The sequence below is a fragment of the Astatotilapia calliptera genome, chromosome 10 (assembly GCF_964374335.1).
Source record: "Astatotilapia calliptera chromosome 10, fAstCal68.1, whole genome shotgun sequence".
Lineage (NCBI taxonomy): Eukaryota > Metazoa > Chordata > Actinopteri > Cichliformes > Cichlidae > Astatotilapia > Astatotilapia calliptera.
The window spans coordinates 9443793-9469704 of record NC_137431.1 but is presented as its reverse complement, the minus strand read 5'-3'; the positions used below and the strand labels follow the sequence as shown (position 1 = coordinate 9469704).

The 25912-nt window shown below is 40.9% G+C and overlaps 3 protein-coding genes across 17 annotated transcripts in view; all 3 read left to right on the top strand.

Annotated features, from left to right (window-relative positions):
* The window catches only part of ksr1a (kinase suppressor of ras 1a), a 40680-nt gene extending 38948 nt beyond the window's left edge, over positions 1-1732 (top strand). For all 8 annotated transcript variants that reach the window (XM_026182059.2, XM_080306997.1, XM_026182057.2 and 5 more), the window contains one exon: positions 571-1732. The gene's annotated coding sequence lies outside the window, so the exon portion shown is untranslated. The remainder of the gene's footprint in view (positions 1-570) is intronic.
* A 1386-nt stretch (positions 1733-3118) lies between these two features.
* On the top strand, positions 3119-6762 carry LOC113030681 (oligodendrocyte-myelin glycoprotein-like). Its single transcript, XM_026182337.2, has 2 exons — positions 3119-3594; positions 4321-6762. The coding sequence occupies exons 1-2, from the start codon at positions 3587-3589 to the stop codon at positions 5672-5674; spliced, it is 1362 nt and encodes a 453-aa protein (XP_026038122.1). The 5' UTR covers positions 3119-3586; the 3' UTR covers positions 5675-6762.
* Positions 6763-14841: 8079 nt separating this feature from the next.
* msi2b (musashi RNA-binding protein 2b) overlaps positions 14842-25912 on the top strand; it is a 279565-nt gene continuing 268494 nt past the window's right edge. For 4 of the 8 annotated variants that reach the window (XM_080307480.1, XM_026182717.2, XM_026182713.2 and 1 more), the window contains exons 1-5: positions 14843-15070; positions 15420-15460; positions 15786-15867; positions 16496-16580; positions 25796-25837. In XM_080307480.1, coding sequence (XP_080163606.1) covers positions 15009-15070; positions 15420-15460; positions 15786-15867; positions 16496-16580; positions 25796-25837 — 312 coding nt within the window. In that variant the 5' untranslated portion in view covers positions 14843-15008. Of the gene's footprint in view, positions 15071-15419; positions 15461-15785; positions 15868-16495; positions 16581-25795; positions 25838-25912 lie in introns of all 8 variants that reach the window. The other 4 variants (XM_080307481.1, XM_026182724.2, XM_026182715.2 and 1 more) reach the window with 3 other exon arrangements.

The window sequence follows — 25912 nt, the reverse complement described above, 5'->3', positions numbered from 1 at the left end:
ACAATGACACTGTCACTGACTTCTATTAAATGCGAAAAAAAACAAGAGGTAATTATTAGTAATAATCGTTATTATTAGTGTGCTTTTGTACCTTTAATTTATTTTTTTGTTTTTTGTTTGTTTGGGTTTTGTTTTTTTTTTGGGGGGGGGGGGGTATTTTTGGAAATCAAACACACTGAGAAATTACAGAAACTATGATACCGCAGCTGACAGCTAAAGGAGAAGTACTCTGAAATAGTTAGCATCAACATTTACATAAAGAGCCATAAAGCCAATAAAGCTGATGAAGATGGGACAAATTATTCTATATGGTCCTGAACAGCTTGAGAAACAACAATGCTCTGTGATTAGTTTTTAAAACAGGAGCTGTCATATACACTAGGATGTATTAGAGGAATAAAAACTGTAATAATTACATCTAAAATGTTCTGGAGTCTATGTATAGAATATTAGAAAATGCAAAGGACAGCACATGTCCCTTGTAATTGTACTAGTCTCTTTCCTGTTCCTGTTCTGACATTACTGCAATAGATGGATTTTAAACCATGTTGCTTTGCCATGTCTTCACAGATACAAACATGAACGGCCTGCTCATCCTGGGTGTATTGCTGTTTATCCCAGGGCAAAGTGATGCTAACAGAATGACTCAACCCACCCTTGGATCTAATGGCAATCAATCCACGTATCGTTTATCAACAGCAACCTCCCCTGGTTCCAGAAGCAAGGCTGAAAGTGTATCTCAGCCTGCCATCAGCTCTGCCTCCACTACCAGCATCACCACCACCACCACCACCACCACTGTGAAGACACCAACAACCACCCATAGTGTTTTTCAAAAATTCAAAGCTGAATGCCGTGATCTGTACATACTGTCTGGCGTACTGTTATTAAACTGCGTTCTTTTTATGATATTGACACTGATACTGCTGTGCAAGGTGTGCAAGTTGAAGAGACGTCTGAGAACCGATGGCGAACCTGTCAGCAACAACGAGTACTGGATGGGGACTGAGAATAAGGCCAAAAGCAAGCCTGACTCTGAGAGAGCAGCCAAAGAGACCACCATGTTAATGGCTGAGGTAACTCCAGCACAAGGGGAGACAAATAACGGCACCATCAAGGAAGACAGTGAGAAGGTAAAGGAGGATGAGAAAACACCAGAGGAGAAGGCGGTGGGAGATGCAGCCAACAGCGAGGAGGCTTCAGCTACACCTGTAACTGCAGCTGAAGATTCACCCTCCCCCAACCCACAGGCGGCCACCGAAGCCCAGCTCAGCCAAGCTGTGGAAGCAGCCTCCTCTGAGGGCAAAGAGGAAGGTGATGCAGAAAAGAAATAGAAGATTCCTATCTCATTCCTAAGATTCCCACCACTTCTAAATACTCGGGTTTTATGGATCTTACACTGTGTGTTTCGTACTATGAGTAGCTCATGAAATAATTCCCCCTATTTGTGTTCTTATACAGCCTACATCACTCTTCTTATATAAGAAGCTTAATATATGAACATTTTGTTTTCTTTGCCAAAGGATGTGATGTGGAGTTTTGTGTATAGCTGCCCTTATTTCACTTTGGCTTTAAATCCTTTAACTGTAATTTTTTTCTCCAGACAGATTTCAATTTGATAATCAACCAGCTGTGTGTATTCTAAGTTTGTCAACCATTTTATTACTGGGAAAACAATAGAGTGATGTTGCTTCCAATTCTTGTGTGTGAAAATTAAAATATTTTAACATTAGAATAAGCTTTTTGTTTCTTTCCCCCCAGCTCACCTTGTGTGTTTGTGTTTTTCCTCTCTTACTCTAATTTGACAATCACGCAACCAGCACAACAGAGATCCATCATTCAGAGTCATCACTGGCCCTTCAGCTGTGTAACGAGCTGGCATTCGTGTGTGTGTGTGTAAGCGGTCTGCTTGATTAGCAAGCAGAGAATGTGCGTCCTCCAGGCAGTGCCACTCAACTCTAAAAGAATGCTCTCTTTCACCTCAGCCAGAGCTGACAAAAGACATACATAGAAGCACAGACACACACACACACACACACACGCAGAAAACTTTTCCAAAAAACCAATACGGGGTTGTTTCCGCTGTCATGTGCAGAACTTTGTTTATCCACTTGCAGGTGACGTCATGATGAATGTGCACCTTTCTTTAGCAGTTCTGAATAGTTTGTTCTCTGCTGAGCTGGGTAGCGCATTTATACCACTGGCACTGAATGCAAAAGTAGAAGAGATAAAAAGTAAAAGAGAGAAATAAAAGCATGGCTCTAGGTGATGCATGTACATTAATGAAATAATGAGTAAATAATTTCAGCAACTCTTTACTGCCTGTATGGTGCAGCAGGTATACAAAGTCAAATTTGGGTTATTGGGTGTTCTTTTTTTTTCTTTCCTGCTACTGCTGCAGTATTTGGCAACACTGCACGAGCTGAAAGCAGTTTTATAGCACGCTAAGGGTGGTGGTAGACAGATGTGGAGTGATCGTGAAGCTTCTTGTAAGGGCCAGTTACAGGATACATGTAACTTAACCTCATCTCAGCAAGCTGCTAAACCCAGAAAAGAAAGTACAGAAAAGAAAAGGTGGGGAGGAAGTAACAAGCACTTTGCTGAAATGTGTTTTTGGTTAAGGTGACCACTGAGCTGAGACAATAGTTTTAAAAAAGAAGATTTCAATTAACTGCTGCCAGGGTTCTGCAGTCAGAAATGTGAGCTGTCTTTGTGCAAAAATAATTTTTGTCAAATTTGTCGCACTTGAAAAGTTGAAACACTGATTAACTGTCTCTTTGGACCAAGTCTAATTTTGTGGTAGCAATACAGCAATGCAGTGCAGAACGGAGAGTTGCCTGTATTGCTGATGACAGGTAGGAAGCTGCAGCAGAGGGAGAGTGCTCTGCAATAAATCATGGTGCTCTTTTGTGGCAGCCTCCAACATTTACGAGGAAAATAAGACCCAATTGAAGCACATCATTACATTTGCAAAAGGAGGCTTTAAGAGGGGGTGTAGATTATGTGAGATAACTGATAACAGTCGATCCTATTTAAATACAAACAGGGCTGAAATCCGAGCACAGCAGCAGCTGTCGTTTTAAAATGCAGAGGGAAATCTTGAGAGCTGCCAGGTTTGGAAGGGACCAAGTGGTTTCCTTTGTAGTCCTTTTTATGCAGAGATCCCTTCATTATCCGCTACATTTCTCCTTACCTCCATCCTAATGCACCCCCTCAACCCCCACCTTACCCACTCACAAGCACCCCAGCCCTCCCCTTTTACTTCCACTGCACAGAGTAAATCCAGAGCTTGCAGTGTGTGATCACGCCAACCCCAAAAGATCCATAAGAGCCGGTAGTAAACTCTCAGCTTTTCAAGGAGCAGCCAAGGACCAAACTGCAAAGAAGTGAAGGCAGCCTGAGAAAAAAAGATACAAAAAAAAAATGGTCGAGTAGGCAGAGGTCAATTCTATGAGCGGAAAAGGGTGAAAAAAAAAACACCTTCAGCAGAACACCAGCTGGTCCTGGGATCAAAAGCAGAAAAGGACAGGGGAAAGAGGGGGCTGGACAGCGAGAAGGAGCAGAGAAAAGTGAGTGGAATGATAAAATGAGAAGGTGAGTTCTGAACAAATTTAATCACTCTTTTTACTCACACGTTCTGCCACACCCTCGGCTCAAAGATACTGCAGTTTCAACAGCAAGCAGCTCGCGACTGTGTCTTCGCCTGCCTTCGGACCGGCTGATGCATGAGCTCTCTGTGGAGTCATTAATAAAAACCCATCTACTGAGCTAGTTCTCCTCCTCTGAGAGCATGGGAGTGACTTTACTGACAAGCGCTGATGACTGAACACGCAAACTGATGCCAGGGAAAATGACAGCAGGGATTTCTCATCCTTTTGTGATGGATGATTTTCTTCAATAGATTAGAAATATCCTCCTTGAGTTCAGATCAAGCGCTTATCAGTTCTACAAAAGGACACAATTAAGCACTTTCCTAATGTTGCATATAAAGGATACTGCTACAGAATCTCTAAAGACATGGCTGCATAATTGGGGGAGTCAGTTTGGTATGTGACGTTAATGTGTGTACCTGCAAACAATGTAGTGATGCACAGGAAACATTAAGCTACCTGTCTGTGCACATGTGTGAGAGATGTGTGTATGTTTGTGGAGAGAAAGTGAGAAAGAACCAGCCTGTATAGTTTGAAATGCTTCTCCTGCAGGCAGCAAATGTTTGTATCCTTTGTTCACTATTTTCACACCCTGCAGGCCTCGCTTTCAGTGTGCCTTCTGAAAATGATGCTGTGTACAAATAACACTGGTTTGCTGTCTTTCTTGTAGGTGGAAGCTTTCTCTTCTGGAGCTCGTGCTCGTGTTATGGCTTGGGTTGCGAATTCTGGCTGTGTGTCCCTCCGTGTGCTCCTGCAGTCGCAGCCACAGGGAGGTAGACTGCTCCTCGAGGGGTCTAAGAAGTCTGCCCAACAACTTACAGTACAACCTGCGCTCCCTTAACCTGTCCCACAATCGATTCCACAGCCTGGATGACCAACTTACCGCTTACACCCATCTCCGCGTTCTAGATTTGTCTCACAATCGGCTGAGCCGACTGCCCGCAAACCTACCTCGTTCCCTCTGGCGGATTTATGCCTCCTCCAACCGCATTCAGTTGTTGGACAAGAATGACACGGTTTACCAGTGGAACCTGCAGCTGCTTGACCTCTCCGACAACAAAATGGAGAGAGCCACCTTTATCAACAACACGCTGAGCAGTTTGTGCACGCTCAACCTCAGCCACAATCACTTCTGGACTTTGCCCACCAACCTACCCGTACGCCTGGAGATTCTTGACCTGTCCCACAACTGGCTAGTAAAAGTACTTCCCGGATCTTTAGATCGGCTCCCCAGACTAACTTACTTCTACCTGCATGCTAACCGCTTCTCTGCAATGCCTCTTGGAGTCTTGGACAAAATGACATCGCTCAAAGTCATTGCTTTGGGAAACAATCCTTGGGCTTGCCACCTTTACGCCGACATCAGTTACTTGCTCTCCTGGACTCAGCGTACCCCCGCACGTGTCCTGGGCTGCCCATGCCACACTCAGCCCGTCTGTGGAGGGGTGCGCCCTGGCAGGACGGGAGGGTGGCATTATGCCTCCTACAACTTACCCCCATTGGCTGCCAGCGCCAAGGATCTGACCTCTATGACCCCCAAAGCTAGTGTCACCGGCTGGTGGTATCTGTCTGTTTCTACCTCGCTGAACACTCCTGTTGCCCCAAGAGAGACATGGGACACAAAACACCACACTTTCACAGCCACACCCAGCATCAGCATGGCCACCCTGAAGTACAAAACCACAGGCACACACCTAACTATTGATCACATGTCTGCAAGTGTTAGCTCTGATTCTCTTCATGTCTCTGCAACAAAGCAAACCTCAACCACAGACACAAGTCTCCTTACAGAAATGACCGATGAAGATAACACGACATCTGCCACAGATCAATTTTTTACCACAGATAGTCTGTCCATCCAAACAAAGAAGACAACCACACTTCGCACCAGAAGTGTGAGGAGGCAGAATCCATCCTTTCCAGGTGGTATCCCTAACAGTAGCCCTGCTCTTGTTTCCTGTTCCTGGGATTTATTCCTTCATAGCTCAGCGCTCCTGTCTCTCATTCTGATTCAAGTCCATTGAAAGACGAATGAAAAGGCCCAACACCAGTTTATAGCACAAACAAGTAGAACAGACACAAAACTGAATACTGCTGCTGCGCTGCAAACCTTGCATATATATATTACCAGCTTTACAGCTTTAATTTCAATGACAGGCTTGAGCTGGGTGTACTGACACTTTTAGAATTACATGTGCAAAAACAAACAACTTTTCTAACATTTTTACAAGCCCTGCTTTGAATGTCTTTTTAAGATTGTAATGAATCTAGCAGAGCACATGATGGCACTATACATCCAGGTACCAGTCTGTTATGTAACTGAGTGCCTGGTGCTTCATGGGCAGCAACAGTCTATTTCCAGGCTGTCCAAGGTGCACTTCAGTACACACTAATGTCCCCAATTTAGAGTTTTAAATGTTTTATTTTTTTAACATTTTTTTATTGTTTCCCTATTTGTTTCACCAGTTTCACTCTAGATGTGTATTTTTGCTTTGACTTTGTGCAACATTTCATCCTGTTAACTGTTTCCGCTCTCACTGTAGCTGTCCTTGATGTCTGGCCTGCTCGTTTCATACAGGGGTCAGGATGTGTGATCGAAATGTCGGGGACACGCACATAACAGGAGAGAACAGAGACTCTTTGGAGCAGAGGGCAGACAAATGGACATTGTTGCGTCACTACAGTTTAACAAAGTCCAAATGCTTGGCGCTGCTTCTGCATTTTGATCACATCTCAGACTTAAGTGTCCTTCATGATTCAGTGACGCTCGTGAAAATTATCTGCATGCTGACTGAACGTCGCAGGAATGCTAACTTACTTGTGTCTTGCCGCAGAGCATTAAAGCGCAGACACTTTCGTGATATTCAAATCTCGACTGCATTAAACGCCAATGATGTAGCAGCCTGCAGGTTTTTTTGGGTTTTTTCTTTTACAATTTTAGTAACGCTTTTGCATCTAGACCTTAAAGCTGCCAACAGAGGGAGAAAAGCACCACAGAAATCTGCTTTTGATAAACTGGAGAAGAACTAATGTCAGGAATTAGTTTATTGCTGGGTGCTGCTTCAAAGTGTTTTCTGTAATGTTAAATAAAATGTTGGCTATTTACACCTTCTGATAATTGTTTTCATTTCACCACTCACCACCTCCTCTTCTTTTCTTTGCTTTATCCTACCCTGGAAGACAGTTGTTCTAATTTAAAGTGTTCAGTGATTAAGTGTTAGGGGGAGAGGCCAAACAAACGGCAAATTAATGCTGAGCTTAATCTTGGCTTGTTTCTACACACTTGCTCTATAATAGGCAAATGAAGGAAGTGAGCGGCCAAGCTGCATCTCCAGTGGCTGGATTTTATTCTCTTGTTTTTAAGTGTACTTGCCTTGTCTCACAGTTAATCACGAATCAGAACACACACAGAGTGTTTTCTGCTGGGTACTGTCCAATCGCTTTTCTTCCTTTACTTGGAAAAAAGGGGGTAAACTGAAAAAGAAAATATATCGTAGAACAGACACTATCCCAGAGGTTCAGGTGATTCGTATGACCTTTATCAATGGGTGCAAGACAAGTGAGGACAATCTCACATATGGGAACATCTGGGTCAGACAAAGAAGAGCTCCTCTCTGGCGGTGAGTGGCAAACGAAGGCGCGAGCCTCGTGAACAGGTGACAATATGGTGTTGTGTTTCCACCAGCACAGTCAATGATAAACACCTGATGCAATGAGAGGCCAAGAACCTGAACAGCTTACCTTCTAAAAACAAGGTGAAGTAAAGGCAAATAGTCTGTATTCTCTTGTGTGAATCCTTTTTTAATTTCACAGAAAAATCCACATAAAATACTAAGAAGAGATATTTGATGTGGCTCAGCCAAAACTAGCCTATATAACACTATGTAATGCAGTTTATGTTACTGTTTGTTAAGTCTTATGCCACAAAGATTAAAAATGTTATATTGTTAGTTTCAAAGTAAGAGTTTGTGACCAGTAATAACATTTACAAATGTCATCGTCCTGGTCCCCAAAAGTTTTTGTGGCATAAGCAATCGGGGAATAAAAAAATGCTTTTTTGTAAAAAAAAAAGAAAAGAAAAAAAAAAAGATACATTTTATGCATACATGTATTGATTGTTACATAAACCTATTTTTGGAGGCTTCACACATTTCAATTGATGACCCCAGCCTTATATATATATAAGACTTATATATATATACATAAGAGCTCAGAAACAAATGATTGCATTTACCGCTTAAAACCAAATATAGAAGGAAGCTGGTGGTTTGTGGGCTGATTATCAGAGAGCATGATTCGAGGTTCAGAAAGAGCTCTCTTTTCCATTCTTGTCTTCAGTTTATTTTCACTTGTGCCCGTGTGAAATATTAACTCATCTTACACTGCAGCCCTGCTTTATAAAGCTGGAACACAAAAATCCATAGTGTGGATGTAGTGTGAGCTGAATTTTTGATTTTGAGTTTATATGTCTTCTTTTTTTCTTCTTCTTCTTTTTTTTTTTTTTTTATCTTTCTGGCTCCCTTTAGCTGTGGGACTTTAAAACATCCCTTCCAGGTACTTTAGCTGCCAGTGTGCTGGCCTGCTCTAGCCAATTATTTTCTCTGTAGACTTCACAAAGTAATGTCAGATTTCTCCTCTGCCTTCTCCTAATAACTGACAAGGTGTAGAAGGCTAGCATCATTTACTGCTGCCCTGCCTCCCCTCTTCATCTCACCACCCAGGCTTGTTTTGAGTGAGCTCGCTTCTTTCTTTCAGCCACACTCGGAGACTTCACTCCACAGCGTGCTTTATTGTACTGCCCTCTTGTGTTCCCATACAATTAGTTTATATCAGCTTTATATGTATATGAATGGGTTCAGACAGGGCCTCACAGAAAGGCTTTAGAAATACATCACATAGCAAGCAGTCACTGTGAGTGCACAAAAACAGTTTTGACTTCATTTGTCTTTGTTGCTGGAAAACTCTATTTTCTTGTGTTATAGAAAGTTACAAAGCCAACATAGCTAAGAGTTTCTTTTATTTAGCTTGTTACTGAACCACCTTTTTCTGAGATTCAAGGAGAAAAAATCTCAGAGAAAGCAGCTGGGCCTTTTAGCTGTTCCCAGTCCAGACTGAAAAATGAATACAGTCTGTGCTTTAAGTAAGTGAGGTCACACAGGCACGGAGTAGGTGGTGGTGATTTCTTGCTGTTTATTTGATTTTTAGACACACTGCTTATAGAAAAGAAACACACACACACACACAAGCACACACGCACATAAAATAGGAAACTTGCAATCAACAGAACTATCATTATGCATCAGGTCAAAGTGACATGAGCTCTTATTGTCATGTGCTCTTAGCGCCCTCTTGTGGTGAAGCGACATATATGAATGTTTATGCCAAAACGTAGTTAGAGACTATTCTTAGAAGGATTGTGTCCTTCACTGGCCTGCAAGTGGCAAAGACTGCTCTCAGGGACCTTTAGAAAGAAAGAATACACACACACACACACACACACACACACACACACACACACACACACACACACACACACACACACACACACACAGATAGATAGATAGATAGATAGATAGATAGATAGATAGATAGATAGATAGATAGATAGATAGATAGATAGATAGATAGATAGATAGATAGATAGATAGATAGATATACTACCATGACAGAATTTGGAGCTTAACTGGGAGCTTTATGTGCAAGCAAGTTTTTGAATCGGTCAGAAATGGAGACTGTTTGGAGTGTTCTCTTTTAACCTCTAAGTTCCACCCAGAATGCCATGTTTAATCACCAAATAATACAAAGAGAAAAACAGGCTTGTTACCAGTGATGCACAGAATCATCCACCTTGAAAAGCCAGCAGCAGGCTGCTTATGGCAAAAACAATGGCTGCCAATTTTGATCTCCTTAGAGTCGCGGTATCAATCGTAGCCCAGAATTAGGCTGGTACCCAACCAAAGGACGCTCAAACGCAGCAGATAAAGTTTATCTGATAAAGCTAATCTGTATTGACGGCTTGGGTCTACTGTGTATGCCAAGGCCCAGCATGTCTTTGAGCCAAGAGCAATGTTTTCCAGTCTGATCAGCTGAAAAGCGAAATGTGTAGGAATCTGGAAGAAATAACAAGGCGTACTCCAGCAGCCGGAAGACTGATGAGACAGGCAAAATTCAACCTCGCAGCATAGTGAGGGGGAAGCAAAGGATATGGTATCTCTCTCTCTCATCTCAGTGGCACAGACAAGGCAAGGTCAGTGTTAAGGTCAGTGGTTGCAGAATAGGAAGTGGTTGGCAACTGAGAGAATATATGGTGGCAGCCAGTTAGAGAAGAAAGAATGCGAAAAGGAAACAGGAGTGAAAAGGCTGGTTAAATAAACGGAGAGTGAGCCAGAAGGACAGAGAGCAACACTTAGCCAGAGAGGCTTGGTTACCATTCTCAGGCTCTGTGAGGTTTCTAAAAATGTTTTAGGCACACATAAACAAAGTACAAGTGGATAAACATGGGTGAAGTCCATCAGTCCAGTCATCCACAGGCTTCCCGTGTTGTCCGTTAGCAAAGGAAAATGCCGTTAAAAATATCTCATACAGATTTAGAAATATTAACTTTGATTTAAAACAGGTTCCAGCTGAGTAAAGCATAAGTTAACAGCTTCACAATGGGTTTCTGAGAAATCAGGGATGGTCCATCTCTTCTCCAAAAGGCCAACACACACACCTCTCTTCCTACTGCTGACTGTACAGGTAATAGGATTGCTCCTTGTGGTGCTTTTATGCCATTTGTCATCATCTGTAAGACACAGCTCTCTCTCTACAAACAGCAGCCAGAACATTCCAGGGAGCAGCAGGGGCATGAGCTTATCTCCCAGCCCAGTGGAGCAGGTAAATGACGTCGTCATCATCCTCTTGTGTTGGAATCTGATCGGCCTAAAAAGAGACCCAGTTGCAAAAGGGTGGGCTATTAGGGTCAGAAAAATGCAAATTGTCTTTCGTGGAGCTCACTTTTAATGGAGGTGATTCTGGGGGGAAAACGCACTGGAGGATCTTCTGTTCACACACAGTTAGAACAGTTTTTGTAACCTCCAAGGGAATAATCAGTGGACTTTTGAGGTTCTGCAGGTGCTAAGCGGGTATTTTTTGAGAATTTGCCAGCCAAATTAGCATTAGGGCAGCCTTATATGCATAAAGACTTCAAAGTAAATATTACAGGTTCTTTTTTTTTTATATGCAATGTCTCTGAATATCGCTGTGGCCCATCTACCTGGAATGCTAGTGCGTAGCCTCTGGCACAGCTTAATTAACTCATCTGTGTGGTTACAGAAGGCATAATGGGGGAGAGAAATCACTCATCACCAGAACATCCTTCCTACTGATCTGACTTCTAACACTTTCTCTGTGTGCTAACAAAGAGACACAAGCCCGGTAATCCTCACAAATCGTGATCAGTTGACAGGGTTTACACACAAACCACCTTTGAAGAGACATACAAATCAATGTGGAGAACAGAAATTTTACTCATTAAATCAATCAGTGGACCACTGGTTAATCCTAGCCAGCTGAAATGGACCTTCAGAAGATGCCAAATTATTCCCGGCAAGATGAAAGAGGTAGTTTAGAGTTTGGTGGGTGGCTAATTCCTGAAATAGGACTGTCAATTATGCATGTTTCAGTCTGGCCCTCTCCCTGCTGCCTGAGAGGTACTTAAGCCGAGCAAAGAAGAAGAAGCACAGAGGAGAGGACACTAGAGGGAGACAATTTGTTCACATCTGCAGCCTTCTCCACAGCTTTCCTCGGGATTCTGAATTCCACTGTAATAGGCCCTCTGGAGAAAAGCACCCAATCCACAGTGATCAATATGAAATCATTCACCAGATCCAAAGGATAATATTAAACACATTTAGGATGTGTCTGGATAGTTTCCCTAAGAAATTCCTGTTAGACAGAAAGTGCTTTGATTTGTCTTTTGATTTTTATTCGCAAAACATGCAGGCTAAATAACATGTGGTGAACCTCACATGTAAAAAAAAAAAATTGCCCCACAGACTTACAGTTTCAATTTCAATACATCCGTATTAGATGTCGTTCCTGGTGTTTGTGGCAAAAAAAAAGCCTCTTTGAAATCTGAAAGAATTTTTTTACATAGATATCTTGGTGGAGAAAGGGGTTACACATGATGGAAGAACAATTTCTCCAAGGTCAAGTGAAGCTTCTGAGGGTGTAAAGTGATTACTGCAACAGGAAACAGGATGCCTCTTCTCAAAACAGCATCTCATAACACTGTCAGTGAGTCTGTTGCTTCTCTCACTTTCTTTTCCCCCCTCAGCTCTTTCACACACTATCAAGTTTACTTCTTTCTCAATCCCCAAATCCTCCACTCTTTATGCAGAGGCTCGGTTAGTTACAAGCTTCTTCTTTCTTTTTTTTCCTCCCTTCGCATGCTGAATTTGCTCTCTATTGAGAAGCTGTTCATCTTTCAGAACTGAACAGTTACACCAATGCAAATGCAGGATTGAAGAAATCTTGAATTGCCCTTGAAGCTCCAGCAAATGACGATGAGCTCAAAGCATGCAGGATGCAAATATATCTTAAAAGACTTTGTCCCTGCGTTAATCAAAGCGTCTTCAACTGCTTCAACCTTCTTCTTTTTTTCCCGTTTTCCTTTCTATTTGTCATAACGTGAGCGCCCAAGTAATGGAACCACTGCTCGGCATCATTTTCAAGGAAATTTGTTCACACGTAGGCCACTTTGTTGCAGGATATAACCCCTCTCTTTCTTCCTCACCCACGACTAAACACTCAGCTGCTCCAAAAGCACTGCTGTCAAGTTGCTTAAAGAGCTACAAACATTTTAGGCGCTTTCATCAGGCGGTGCTGGCTGCTCCGATTAAAGGAGAACACTGTTCAATTTAAAACAATCTATATGTGCTTTTCCTTCACTGAGTGTTAAAAAAAGATCTGGACACAGAAACCCCCTGTGAGCGTTACCCCACGGAGATCCAAAGGATTTCGGCTCGTCTGCTTACAGGTTGCTTTGGCGCCAAATCTGGTCGGCAATGGATCGATGAGACGTTGCAAAACAGCACACCCGCCGTACCCTTTTCTGTCACATTTAACTCGCCTCTCTTCATGCCGTAACAACCGCGGATGGAAAGGCAATAATGCTGTTGTTCACAAAACAGAATAATTCACAACTGCACCGTGAAGCCCGGGCCTCCAGTGTTTTTGTTTGAGCATGAAACAGAAGTTGCTCTTCATGTGTTAAATCCACTGTGATTTTTGCACACCTTGTGATGGGGCTTTTAAGCCCGTTGTTCCTCCGAGCTCATATTCCACATCAATTTATAACCCAACCACCCACCCTCCGCTAACTTTTCCTCTGTTCAGCTGCTGGGTGGATGCGATTTTCTTGCACTCACGTTTCAGGCACGTCTTTCAGGAGACCGCTGCGCATATGACAACGGTAAAGCAATCATAAATGCATCAGCAAATGGCATGGGACAAAAACAATGGTGCAAATAAGGCATAATAAGTAATAGTCTTTCACACAAGGTGTCATATTTCCATTTTCTTTGACACTCGCATACTACAAGGAATTACTGGCATTTGCTTTCGTACCTTTGTTTTGGAGATACAGACAGCTGCAATGTGGAGAGTCCCCTAACTAATGACAGACTTATAGCTGTTCAACTGACAAAAGTGTTGTTATTTGGGTTTTATCTAAGTCATTGTTTCAAAAACATGCTGCCTGGCCAGATAAGAAATTCCCTCTGGTAGAACCCTGAACACTCAGCAAAGACAGGCCTATTCAAAAAAAAAAAAGTCACTGACTGTGAATAATAAAATAGGATAGCTAGTCATTTCCCAGAGAGTATGAGGCATCTTCTTGGCTCATATCAATGAAAACTGCGGTCATTTAATATTGTCAGCTTGACATCTCTGAACAGCAATCAGACAAATGTATAATATATAACTGAAACAGATTGGACATGTATTTTTTTATTGTGTTCTATTGATAGCACGTTGCGCAATTAATGCATAGGCCCATATCTTAAAATATCTTAAAAATGTCTTTTGCACTCATTTATTCTTAATTTCTTAGCCTGCTTTGTCATCACCTTCTTCAAGGTCATGAGGGGGCAGAGCAAGCTTATCTCCACATACACTGCACAGAGAGCAGGGCTAGTAGCTCATTAGAGGTTATCTACGTGGATGGATCTATAATTGCATCACTGTATGTAAGGATACAAGCCTTTATTGATCTCCATGGGAAAATTTCTTTGTTGGCTGTAGTAATGAATGTAGTAGTTGAAGGTGAGACCCCACCATCAGCTACAGAGGCTCTTCCTCAGAGAAGAGGAAGAGCCTCTGGAACATGTTTAAATAAGCCCTCCTGGAAACACGTTTTAAATTCAGATTTTTTTGCCTATTCTGAGCCTCGTTTGAGCATTTTTTAAAAACATTATAACATGTGAGCACAACCTTGCTTGTTTGCTTGTACAGCAGGATTGCATGGATCATGTCTGAAGGGTCCATTTGCAAAGACGTCAATTATTTTAATGCATCAACTAAAAATAACTATATTGACATCTTAGTAGTAATAATGTATAACAAATCATCTTGCAAAGACGAATCTGGCCACCGGGAACATTTATTATACTTATATTATTCAGTTATTGGCGCTCAAATATTCTTCACTTCGAAAAAAATGATGCCCCCGTGCACCTGCACAATACTTATTTTACACTTAGACCACACTCTTTGCTGCTCCCTGTCGAATTAAACCCTGCTTATTTCTCAGTAGACACTTAAAAGTCGCGACCATATGTTATGTTTTATTATTAAAATAGTGACTGTCCCACTTTTTTACGTCTTTCTAGCGCACTAGATTACACGGCGGAAGAATAACAAACGGTTGTAATTAATAAGAACAAAAAAATAATGTCTGCATGTCGCTTTTGCTTTTGCAAGCCTTACCTTTCAGTGGTAAAACAATTTGTAAACAGTATTAATTAAAAATAACATTTCTCATGCTATGTGTCCACTGGCGTAGAAGAGCAATAAGCCACTTTCACCTCTAGTGGCTTATTGCTTAATTAAATGACAAATCGGAGGATTGGTTTGCAGATTGCCTGAATTGACGTCAATTGGATTGGTTAGGTGACAGAGCCAGGCTCCGCCCCCTGTGGGCCAAGGTAGAGCATGCTGAGAGAGGGAGGAGGGAGCAGGGGGCTGAGCTGATCCCACGTGTGACGCTTTCATTCCCGGCTCAGTAATATTCTCATAGCGGGGCTTTGCATATCTCCTGCCGTATCTGTGCGTGTCTGTCACTGTTACTGTAGTCCCAGCCTATAGTTTGGAATAGATATGGAAGGAGACGGGAGTCAAGCCACATCCGGAAGCCTAAATGATTCACAACATGACCCGGGGTAAGGATATATTTCTAAATTTAATCCTTAGGTACGATTTTTTTTCATGTTACAACATCTTGGAGAGGACTTCGACTGCCGTGCTGGATTCGTCCCCCCTCCCGCACCCCCCTCCCAACAGTACGCACTTAAACCGGGCACGGGTCTGTTTCCAGATGCAGTTTTAAAAGACCTCCGCTCCGTAGCAAAGAGTGGCCTGCCCCTTTTATGTAGCCAGAGTGTAATTACTAAGCGCGAATGTGTTTTCATAGTCTTCCTTTATCCTTTAAGGTCGCTTTTAGAAGTAGTTAGTCGTCAAAATGGCCGAACTGACATCTGGACTCACTTCTGTTGTGTTTTCCCCTTACAGTAAAATGTTTATCGGTGGCCTCAGCTGGCAAACCTCACCAGGTGAGACTGTTACTCTCTTTTACATCGTAACCAGCATTTCTTGTTGTTTTTTTTCTTTTTCCCCCCTCTGTCGCTGTGACTGAGTGCTCGCTGTAGCTGCTGGCGGCGGTGTATGTGCGAATGTGCACTGTGCAGTAGTGTACTGTATGGGATATCTCAGTAGTGTGTGCGCACGATGTTATTTTTGATCTCCGTCCATCTGAAGTCCTCTATTCGACCCCTATGCGCATCGCGGGGTATTTTTGAAATACAGTGACAACAGCATGTCCATATGTTTCTGTCAAAATGACCCGACATATTTTTTTCTTCTTCTCTCTATTCACAGACAGCCTTAGAGACTATTTTAGTAAATTCGGAGAAATAAGAGAATGTATGGTGATGAGAGACCCCACGACAAAACGTTCAAGGTAAATACAGGGCTTTTCTTACTTTTCCCTTTCCAGTGCACATAGCGATATCGCTTTACTTTGACCGTGCTCAGTGTTTAATCCAGCGTGTATGTGTGTTTTGTGTGCCCGCGCGCCCATGTGTTCGTGTTCCCGCGCGCGTATGTCTGTGTGTGTACGTGTGTGTGTGTCCCCGTGCGCGCGCGCCTGCGTGTGGTTTCACAGCAAGCCAGATAAGCTTAAATGCTCACTGCTGTAAAGCTGCGGCCGAATGCAATTTGACATTGACTTTGTGACTGCACCACAGTTTGTTTTTTTTTGCTGTGTGTGTCTAGTCGCCTCATATTGTAACGTAGCAAATAATGATGAGCACTGTCCTCAGTTTTGTTTTTGTTTTTTGTGTTTTTGCTTTTCCCAAAATCTGCCACAGGACTGGTCGTAATCTGGATTAGAAATGTATATTTGCAGAGAAATGTTGTTGTGGCTCATAGGGATTGTTGTTCACACTGTTAATGCAGGTTTATTATTTGCAAGTTGCATGTTAAATTTATATTTGCAAGGGGTGGGGGTGTAATTTTTTAATATGTATGCAATGTTAAATTATTATTAACACTTCTGTTCTTGTCCTCTCTGTGTCTTTGTTTTGCAGAGGATTTGGGTTTGTTACATTTACAGATGCTGCCAGTGTAGATAAAGTCTTAGCTCAACAACACCACGAATTAGACTCAAAGACGGTGAGTTGATTTCATTTGTTCTTACACCAGAGTTCATTTCACGTTTTGTGTTTACGCTGCTCTGCCAACTGAGACTTTTTACTGCCTAAGTAGGGCCTTGTGGGTGGTGCGGTAGGCGAGGGGGGGGGACACTTCTTAGGTTGACAGGCTGTGTCGATCAAGGTCACGCACAGTGGCTAAATGTGTGCTGGTCTCTTCCACAGAGAGCCTGGCAATAAAATAAAACACAACTCTGGGGTGAATATTACATGTGTTCACTTTTACTTCTCTGGCTGAATGGGGCCAGACACGCCCCCTTCTTTGCTGCAGCCACATGTGGCAGTGTGCCTATATCTCATGTGGACACACAAGGGCGTGCTGTCTCAGGACTGCTGCCTTGCTGCTGTTTGATCCAGCAGATATTGTATCATATCGTGCCCGATTAGCAGATACTTTGAGTCTGAAAGGTTTAAGCCCTATATTAGAGATTAAACAAATTAAATATAAATTAATACATTTTTAAGCTGCCAGTATATTCAAACTAATTACTGTAATGTATGATAATCAGAATACATAAATGCATTAGTGAGGTAACAATCAGTCAGGAGTATCGTGTCAAATACTTTAAGAGTGCATGTGTAGTTTTTAAAGAGTTTTCTGATTTACTTAAGTAAGGTCATTAATCCAGTGCACATATACATACACTCATGCACTTAGGTTTAATGACTGCCAAGCATTCTGAAATTTTTTGAAATTCGTCACCAGAGGAATAATTAAAGCTTATACGATGCGCTGGATTAGATATGGTTCAGCTGCAATTATATTTTATCGAATCCAGATATGCCAGCAATAGTTACAGTAATGGAATGGTGCATATCGAGGAAATGTACTGTGCGCGCTCCCTCGGCTGAAGCCAACTTTACACTGGGAGGAAATATTTTTTTAAGGATTTTGGAAGATAAATAGATTATACTTCAGGTAGCAGTGTATAATAATGTGCAATCTACAAGTCTGCGTAGGATAAGGCAAGTAATGTAAATGTAAGAATTCACTGCTCATTCCTGAGCTTGAGTGTGATTGGCACAGAGCTGAGAAACCTGCTGTTTGTTGGGTGGCAGACCTTACTTTATATTCCTTCCAATTTTTTCTAAGCTGCGAGGTTTGTAATAATGTGGCTGCTCATATTATTGCTATTATTATTATTATTTTGAATATTCTTTTTATAATCATTATTATTGTCATTATTTTTGGGGAGCTTTTTTGGACAGTTTTCAGCTCATCGGTGGAGGTTTGATTCTTCTGAAGGGTTTATGGGGGGAGGTTCGTTTTTCTGTTAGTCTAAAAATAAGCAATTTGCCTTCATCAAAAAAGGCACATAACACACACTTGTACTTAAAATTTTTTAGTGCGTGTGATTTTTTTTTTTTTCTTCAGCCTATTAGATATTTTGTGTTATGCTTTTTTTTTTTTTAAGTTTCCGGTAATCTCTCATTCACCTCGTGCTTAGTGTTTATATGTTATGTCTTCACTGCTATCAGCTCTGTTACTGTGTTATGCAAATGAGGGAGACAAGGACACTCGGTGGGGTTATGTTGTGACGTAGCAACTATAGAGCAAGGGCAAGGTTTTTTAGCATTAAAATGACCGTTAAGTCAGGCCAATGACATTGCAAAACTTGCAGAACCTCTTCAGAGGGGAATACTTAGAAGCACTTTACGGGGGCTGCTTGAAGGGTTGGAGATATAAACATACTTTGATGCAGAATCTAGAGCAGTTTGATAACTTCAAGTCTGACATTTTGAATGAGCAGCTTTGTGACAGCTTGACAGCATATATATTTACAGCAAAGGTCATGGGGGGTATGAATAACGGAGGAGAGCACGTAAATATATATGCTTACACCTGAGAGTTGGCCTGTGCTGCAGCAGTCTATTACTGATGTCTGATAAATAGAGCAGTTGTTGCTTTAATTGCCTTGCCCAAAGGCACTTTGAGAGCAGTGCCAGCAGGAAACAGTTTAATTTCTTGTGTATTTTTAATACCGCTAACATATGTTACAATATTCATGGGATTACATTAATGACCTGTTAAAATTGCAGTCTCAAACCACTTGTGTTACAGCTGATTTCTTGATTGCAAAAAAGCTCCTTTTTTTGCCCACAAGAAAAATCGGTTGGTTCTTTTTTTTTTTCTTTTCTTTTTTTTTTTAGATTGTAATATTTAGACTATTTGTAGGCAGAATTTAATCCCATTATTAAAACAATGTGGGACCTCTTATGTATAATAATTGAGTTAAATAGTATTTTCTCTTGCTCTGCTAAAGTATAATAACTGTCGTGCAGCAACACTAAATCTTGTTATCTGTTGCATGTCTGTATAGCAAGTTATGGATACACTTTGTTCTTTGGCTACAGATATGCACACAAACAGTGGTATTATGTCACACGTATTGTAGGCTTTAGATCACATTTGGCACACTTATAATTGAGATTTGAAATGCACGAGAACTGAATGGTGACATTTTAAAGTCTGACATTGAATCATCATTAAGCCTGAATAGTGGCCTGTGTGAAATCATTATGCTTTGGAAGTGAATTATTTTAGTAATTTTGGTGATGTTTTTTTCCCCCTTGATTGTTAGATAGTATACAATAGACAGCTGACAGGAAATGAGGCGATAGACCTGGCCAGACTCGATCAGGCAGTTTTGTGATTGCATGGTCGATGTCTTAACTCTTAATCCGCCGGGCTGTAAGAGCATAAGATAATCATTTAGGGACCCCGACTATATTAAAAAAAAAAAGAAGCCAGTTTTGTTTTGCATACTCGCCTCTTGTTGCTGGTGGCGTTGTAGTTTTTCATCGCACCCATAAATCTGAAAATATGGATGATACTGAAAATCCTGTAATAATGGAGGTAATCAATAGCTTTAGTAAAATAAAGTGTAGCAGATTGTTGTTTTGTTTGTGTTTTCTTGCTGGACATTTTTATCACTGGCTGAGTGTTTGACGGCATAATTGACAAACCAACGATTCTGCTGACTCAAATGCATGCAGACATTTATATTTCCCAGCTGCTAACGTGCTGTTGTTTACCCGTCAGTGTGCAGTAGAAGATTACAAACCTAAGGCGGCTGTCTGTATCGTCTTTCTCACCATTAGTCACTGCGCTGTATCTGCGGTGCTGTTGTATATCTTAACATTCACACTATCAAGATCGCATTGCATTAGGATCTATCATATCTCTGAGAAAGTTGCTCAGTGGCAATGGGGGAAAAATGAACCGGTCCAGCAAATATGGATGGTCTTGATGTGTTTGCAGATGTTGGGTTGATACAGGTCTCCCTCGTTTGCAGTGCCTGAACGAATCCTTAGTGGTTTGTCTGTCCTCGGTAACCTTGGAAAAAAGTCAGAATGGCTGAAGGTGCAATGACAGGAAGTTAGGTCGTATTAGCTGTGTAGTGAAAGTGTAAAGCCAAAATCATATGGATGTTTTTAGCTCTGTTATTTTAAATCTAATATTTTTTCAGTATTACATCAGTGTCACAAACACAAACGCAGATGGTATTTTATTTAGTCTGATGTACTTTTAGATCAACTGCAAACCCCACTTTGATTTAAACATAAAATTTCCCTAGTGTTGAGATCAGGAGTGCTATAGAATCAGTTTTACTCCCAACTTAAAGAAGACAGGCACACCAACGCTGGTTTCATATGCTTCTTTATTTGGTATTAATGTTTTCTTTTGACTGTGTGCTCTACTTTTTGTCCGGTTATGAAAACACTCTAGCCTAGAATGAATGTGAATGAGACATATGGGGAAGCAAAGCCTGGGGGCTTCAAAACACACATGCTGGTAATTCAGAACATATTTACCATTTTTCATGATGCTTTGTTCAGTTTATAAATGTACAACTCAGAGCATCTGTTGCTGAAGATGTTTCAAGTCAGGCCTGTATGAAGAAGGACATCATCAATTTTTATCTCAGACATAACAGTATATTGATTTGAGCGATATAAATCTTTTATTCTTATGTGAAGTTGTTACAAAGGCATATATGGGTTTATTTTTTTTAATGTAAGATTTGATGGTGTGATACCATGTTTGGGGTTTCTGAGCTTAATTCACTTCAACCAGTAAAACCCAATGATATATGTAGTCACCCCCCCACCCCCGGAATCTATTTTTAATTTTTTTTGTCTTGGGTAAATCCAGCCTTTATAAAGTCACCCTTAGGTCAACCTATGCTTGAGGTTTAGGAGAAGCCAAAAAAAAAAAAAAAAACAGCCCAAGAGCAAATGAGGAGAAAGGACAGGGAAGAGCAGCTGTTCCAGACAAATCTGAGCTTCATTCATCAGATAGGGTTAGGAAGTAAAGTCAAATCAGTGAGCTAAACTGACTCGCTCTTGTTTAAGTATAGCAGGTGCTCCATCTTCCGCGGTTAATTATGGCTGAAGGCGTTATTAGTTCTTTCTGTATCTGTTTCTGTCTCATGTCCGCTCCTACAGGTCATCAGAGGTTTGTCAAAGCGGTAGTGTTATTTTTATGCTACTACCAGCAAACGTGGCTAATGTTCGTAACGCTGTTGCATATTTCTAAGAGGTAAAAAAAATATATTAAAAAAAAATATATAGCCAATTTGCTTGTTGAGCATGACAGTAAAATTCTCATTACTGATTTGAGGATCATAACAAACTGCCTTTTCGTGGTGTTATTCCACGGCGAAAGTCAGCAGAGATTGACAGCACAGATATGAAACATTTATGTTGTAATTTCTTGTCTATTCTATTGCTATCACACACGCACACCTGTGGACCTGCTCACACACTTATTGAGAGAAGCTGCAAGCTTTGATAAGGCTTTTCCTTTTAGCTTAAACACCACATCATCATGCTAGCGTAGATATGTCTTAAGAGAGAGGAAGAGAGTTTACCCAGGAGCTGCATTAATATATGAAATCCTTTTGTAAGATGTGAACTTAAGATATGTGCTGTTTCTCTGCCCTGATCTCCCACAGTCGCATGCAGAAGCAGCCCTCAGAGACCCTTAAGTAAACGGCTGCGGAAGATAAAAAGATGATGGGGCAGGGTTGGTGGGGGGGATTCCTTCTGGTCTGTTCTCATTTATTACATTGACGTATCTGCTTGTATGATGTCTTGAGGAAATCCACTTTTGCTCTTCGTGAGATCATGTTGCATCATATTACAAAGGTGTATCTAAACGTAATTTGAAGAAAGGGTCCTGTGAGGGTGATGCCAGGTCTCTAAGGTGAGCACATACTCAAAAGATGTTTCACTGGAGATTACTGCTACGTGAGGTACGTCACCAGTAGTGCATCTTTAGCACGACACTGTAGCCTCTTGGTTCTCGTGAACTCGAGTGTGCACACTGGTTAGATGGTTACGATTCATCTGAGACACCCACATTGCTAAAGGCACATATACTCTGATTGCAGGGTCCATGGAAAATGACATCACATTAGTGCTTGCCAGTCAATTGTACATAACAGGTACTGCTGCTGTAATTGAATCAGTGCAAAAAAAAAGTACCTCATACTGTGCATCCTACATACAGCTAAAGATAACAGTTGTTGGCAATAATAAAAGCCCGGAACAAAAAAATACATTGTCTTTGTCTCAGAAAGAATTGAATGATATTTGACACGCATGTACATTTGTTCTGGTTCGATATACAAAAAAAAAAAAAGAAATTTGGATTTTGCTAAATAGGTGAGCACATTATTGTTGTTTTTCACGGTTGCATTTTGATTACAGTTTACATTTGAACACATTACACCTTCAGTTACAGTCATGTTTTCAATTACAATACAATATTGTAGTCATATCTCCCGGACCATTCGACTGTGTTTAAAGCAGATTGTTCGTTCAGCTCCAAGTCAGATTGCTTGTGATTTTTCCATAGTAAAGAAATTTCTCAGAGGGGGGTTAATGAAGTGTTGTTTTTTTTGTTGTTGTTGTTGTTGTTCTGTTGCTACTGTATGATAGCCAAATAGCTAGAGCTGAGTCAGAGCTCTGGCCCTCTACCCAACAGCGACACTCTTTGCATACCCTCGACGTATTTTATCTACCATCTCATGATTTGTTCCCAGAATTCCTTTCAAGAATCAAAAGAATGTACGAATATTTTTGTTGCATCCAGCTGTCGTAAAATTAAGATGAAAGCAATGACACAGTAAGAGAGATTTGTCTACAAATCATAAAGGAAAGTCATTTCTCAAACAAGAACATAGGCAAAAACAAACTAATAAATAGCTATTATTCATTTATCTTTTTATTGCTTAAAAAAACATGCAAGTTTAGAACAGACTAGAGTCAAATTACTGAAACAGGTGCACTTCTTACATTAAGTTCACTCAACCCAAGCCTGATGGTATGCGTGTTACATAAGAAAAAAATATGTTTCAGGAAGGAAGTATCAGGTGAAACTGAGACACTATAATCTCTGATACAGCTGCATTCAGTGCAAAGGGTAACTCCTGCCCAATAGGTATGAAGACGCTTCCTACATGAAAACCTAAAGCTTTAATATGTAAAGCAAAGGGAAACAATTGCCTTGTCTCCTCTTCTTGTAGTTCTAAATTCCTCAGAGGAGTTATTCGTCATAATTTGTGACCTAAAAAGGTACTGCTACATTTCACAGAAGGATTTGTTAATAAGGCCTCATTGCCCAATTTGGTTGCGTTGCTCTGAGTGAGATTTAAGCAATATGCAGTAACGTTTTTCTCTGCATGTAATCATTTAAATATATATATAATTTTAAACAGACTACATGAGATTTTTCCATGCTGTGTTAAAGTGTTCTCATGCGCACGTTCAAGACCAAATGCTTCATAGTGAATAGAAATTCTCAGCAGGACAGAAAAACAATTAGTTTATGTGGTGTGGTAAAATGAGGTTTGATATATTTTGCATAAGCTTAAAAAGTAAGATACATTACCAAGTGTAGGACTTTGGTATTCAGAGCATAATGTGTTGTCTTTGCTAAAATAGGGTGCACAAAATAATTGAGTTTGAATTGGTTATGCCTGGGGCTAAGTGCTAAGACAAATCTTTAAATGAAATTCATTACAAGCAGAGTTACCGTGCCCAGGTGTTATTGAATTCATTTCTCATTTTGACCCGATTTAGAAAGATAACAGTAATAAGTGAGACTGACAGAGAAGATGACAGTGACATTGCACATCATGGTTTTCCTTCAAACAGATTAAAATGTAGTCAGTTTCAATGGCTTAATTGATCCGTGCAGATGGTGAATTTTCATCTCGTGTTTTCTTTCCATTGTTTTCCTCAGCGTGATGAGATATCGTTTTCTTAAATAAATCCATCTGTGCAGAGAGAGTAGGAATGCATAGAATTGATATAGTAATTGTAAATATGTCAGTGTGACACGTAGCACAATATGGAACAACATGAAGAGTTTCATGATTTTCTTTTTCTTTCTTTCTTTTTCCCCCCCTCAAATTCAAATTTGCATCCAGGCGATGAGAGTTTAGGATGACATTGCTGTTTCAGACAGTTCCTCTTCACTGTAAGTGCAAGGTTGATGAGACCCCCCCACCACATACCTTTATACCAGAGAAATTAATGAGGAAGATGTAGCTAATGAGATAACAAGCACAAGATGGAGAAACAGGCTGATCTGACGCATCCTCCCAGTTATTTGGCAATATCTGGAGGCGTCACCGGCCCCAGACTCTCATTTTCTTCCTGTCATATTCAATCAGCAATTCCTGCCTAAAATAAAAGCGGGCCTCTGCTGCGACCACGACCAGCGGAACATTGGTGTGGCTGGTCTCCACGCCAACTTTATTTTAACACTGGGGGTTCTTTCTTTGTTTTTGCTATACAGCATCGACAGCTAATTTGGGAGCACCAGTATTTAGGCCTAAAAAACAAAAATGGTAATTTACAGCAATTAATATGTGGTTTCCTATGGTACATTGCTCAGTGCACTGAGTGTTGTGCCTAGAATGTGTCATTGAGCTCCATCAATTGTAGATAATTTGCCACAGTGAGTAATGAGGCCGGTGATATTGGCCAGCTCTCTTTAAATGCTTTGGTCTGCCTAGTGACAATCATGACGGGAAACAAAGCCAGTTGCTGGACTAAACTGTGCACCTGTATCATTTATAAGGAACCAGGCTAGCTGATAGGCCAACAGTAAATTTAAACGATAAGCTGTTTTGCAGTAGGGATTAATATACTGAGTAATCAGGTTCTTTTACTGCAGTTTACAAATGAACTGGTCACTGAGATTATACATCTACGATTTAACCTTATTTAAAAAATATATCAATGTGCTCTTTGCCAGTAGTTTAGCTGAACAACATCGATTCTATGGCTATGATTCTTTCATAGCAGGCACTTCCCTATACATTGTTTTCAACTTCCGGTAGTAGCTCCTTAACGTAGATGGAGATTAAAGCTGCCGCGAAGCTGCTGTGATATAAACATGACAAAGACGAAGACCTCAGGATCTCTGGAGGACAAAGAAGGGACGGCGTCCTTCATTTTCAGTGTGTGGCAGTTTTTCATAGCAGGGGGAAACCGTGGCACACTGTTCTCTTACCAATCTCTGTAGTCTGTCAGCTACCCAGAGCCATGACCTAGTCTGCCCTTTAGTGAAACGTCACCCTATCCTTAACCCGACTGTGTCAAAGATTAGGCACAGTAATGTAGCGGTACCACCGTTTTACAGAAATGGCTTCGTTCTGTGTTATTTTTACTGTTTTGCTGTTCTATTCATATTGACTTTAATTTGTAATTGTGATAACTTTGTCAGCTCTTAAAGGCGACTCTAGGTTTGAAGAGTACATGTTAATTATGAAGCTTCTGTAAATCTTAAAAATGATGAATTATTATCATTGTTCACAAGTTCTCAGCCATTGATGAGATATTCAAGCAATTTGAAAAAGAAAGGTTTGTTCTTCCTCTTGATTTACGCATTCATAGATCAAAATATTCTCTGGGGGTTCCTGTTTAAAAATAAATAAATAAATAATCCAACATCATAGCCATATAATAAATACCCATTATAGTACAACCGCCACTGAAGTACTAGTAATTACATTCTCAATGAGTCTAAAGGAGTCAAAATGCGGCAGTGTGGCGGTTTCACCCCGGGGTCCTTTGTGGACACCTGTTCGGTGCTTTTCACCCCGAAGATATACCAGCCTATCCTTTAACAACAATTTTGCTATTCTTTTCTCATTTCAGATTGATCCTAAGGTTGCCTTTCCCCGTCGCGCCCAGCCTAAGGTAAGAATAAATTGGTCACTATCCCCGCTCAAAGAAAATGATTATGTCTCATGTCACTAGCTTACCTAATTTTGT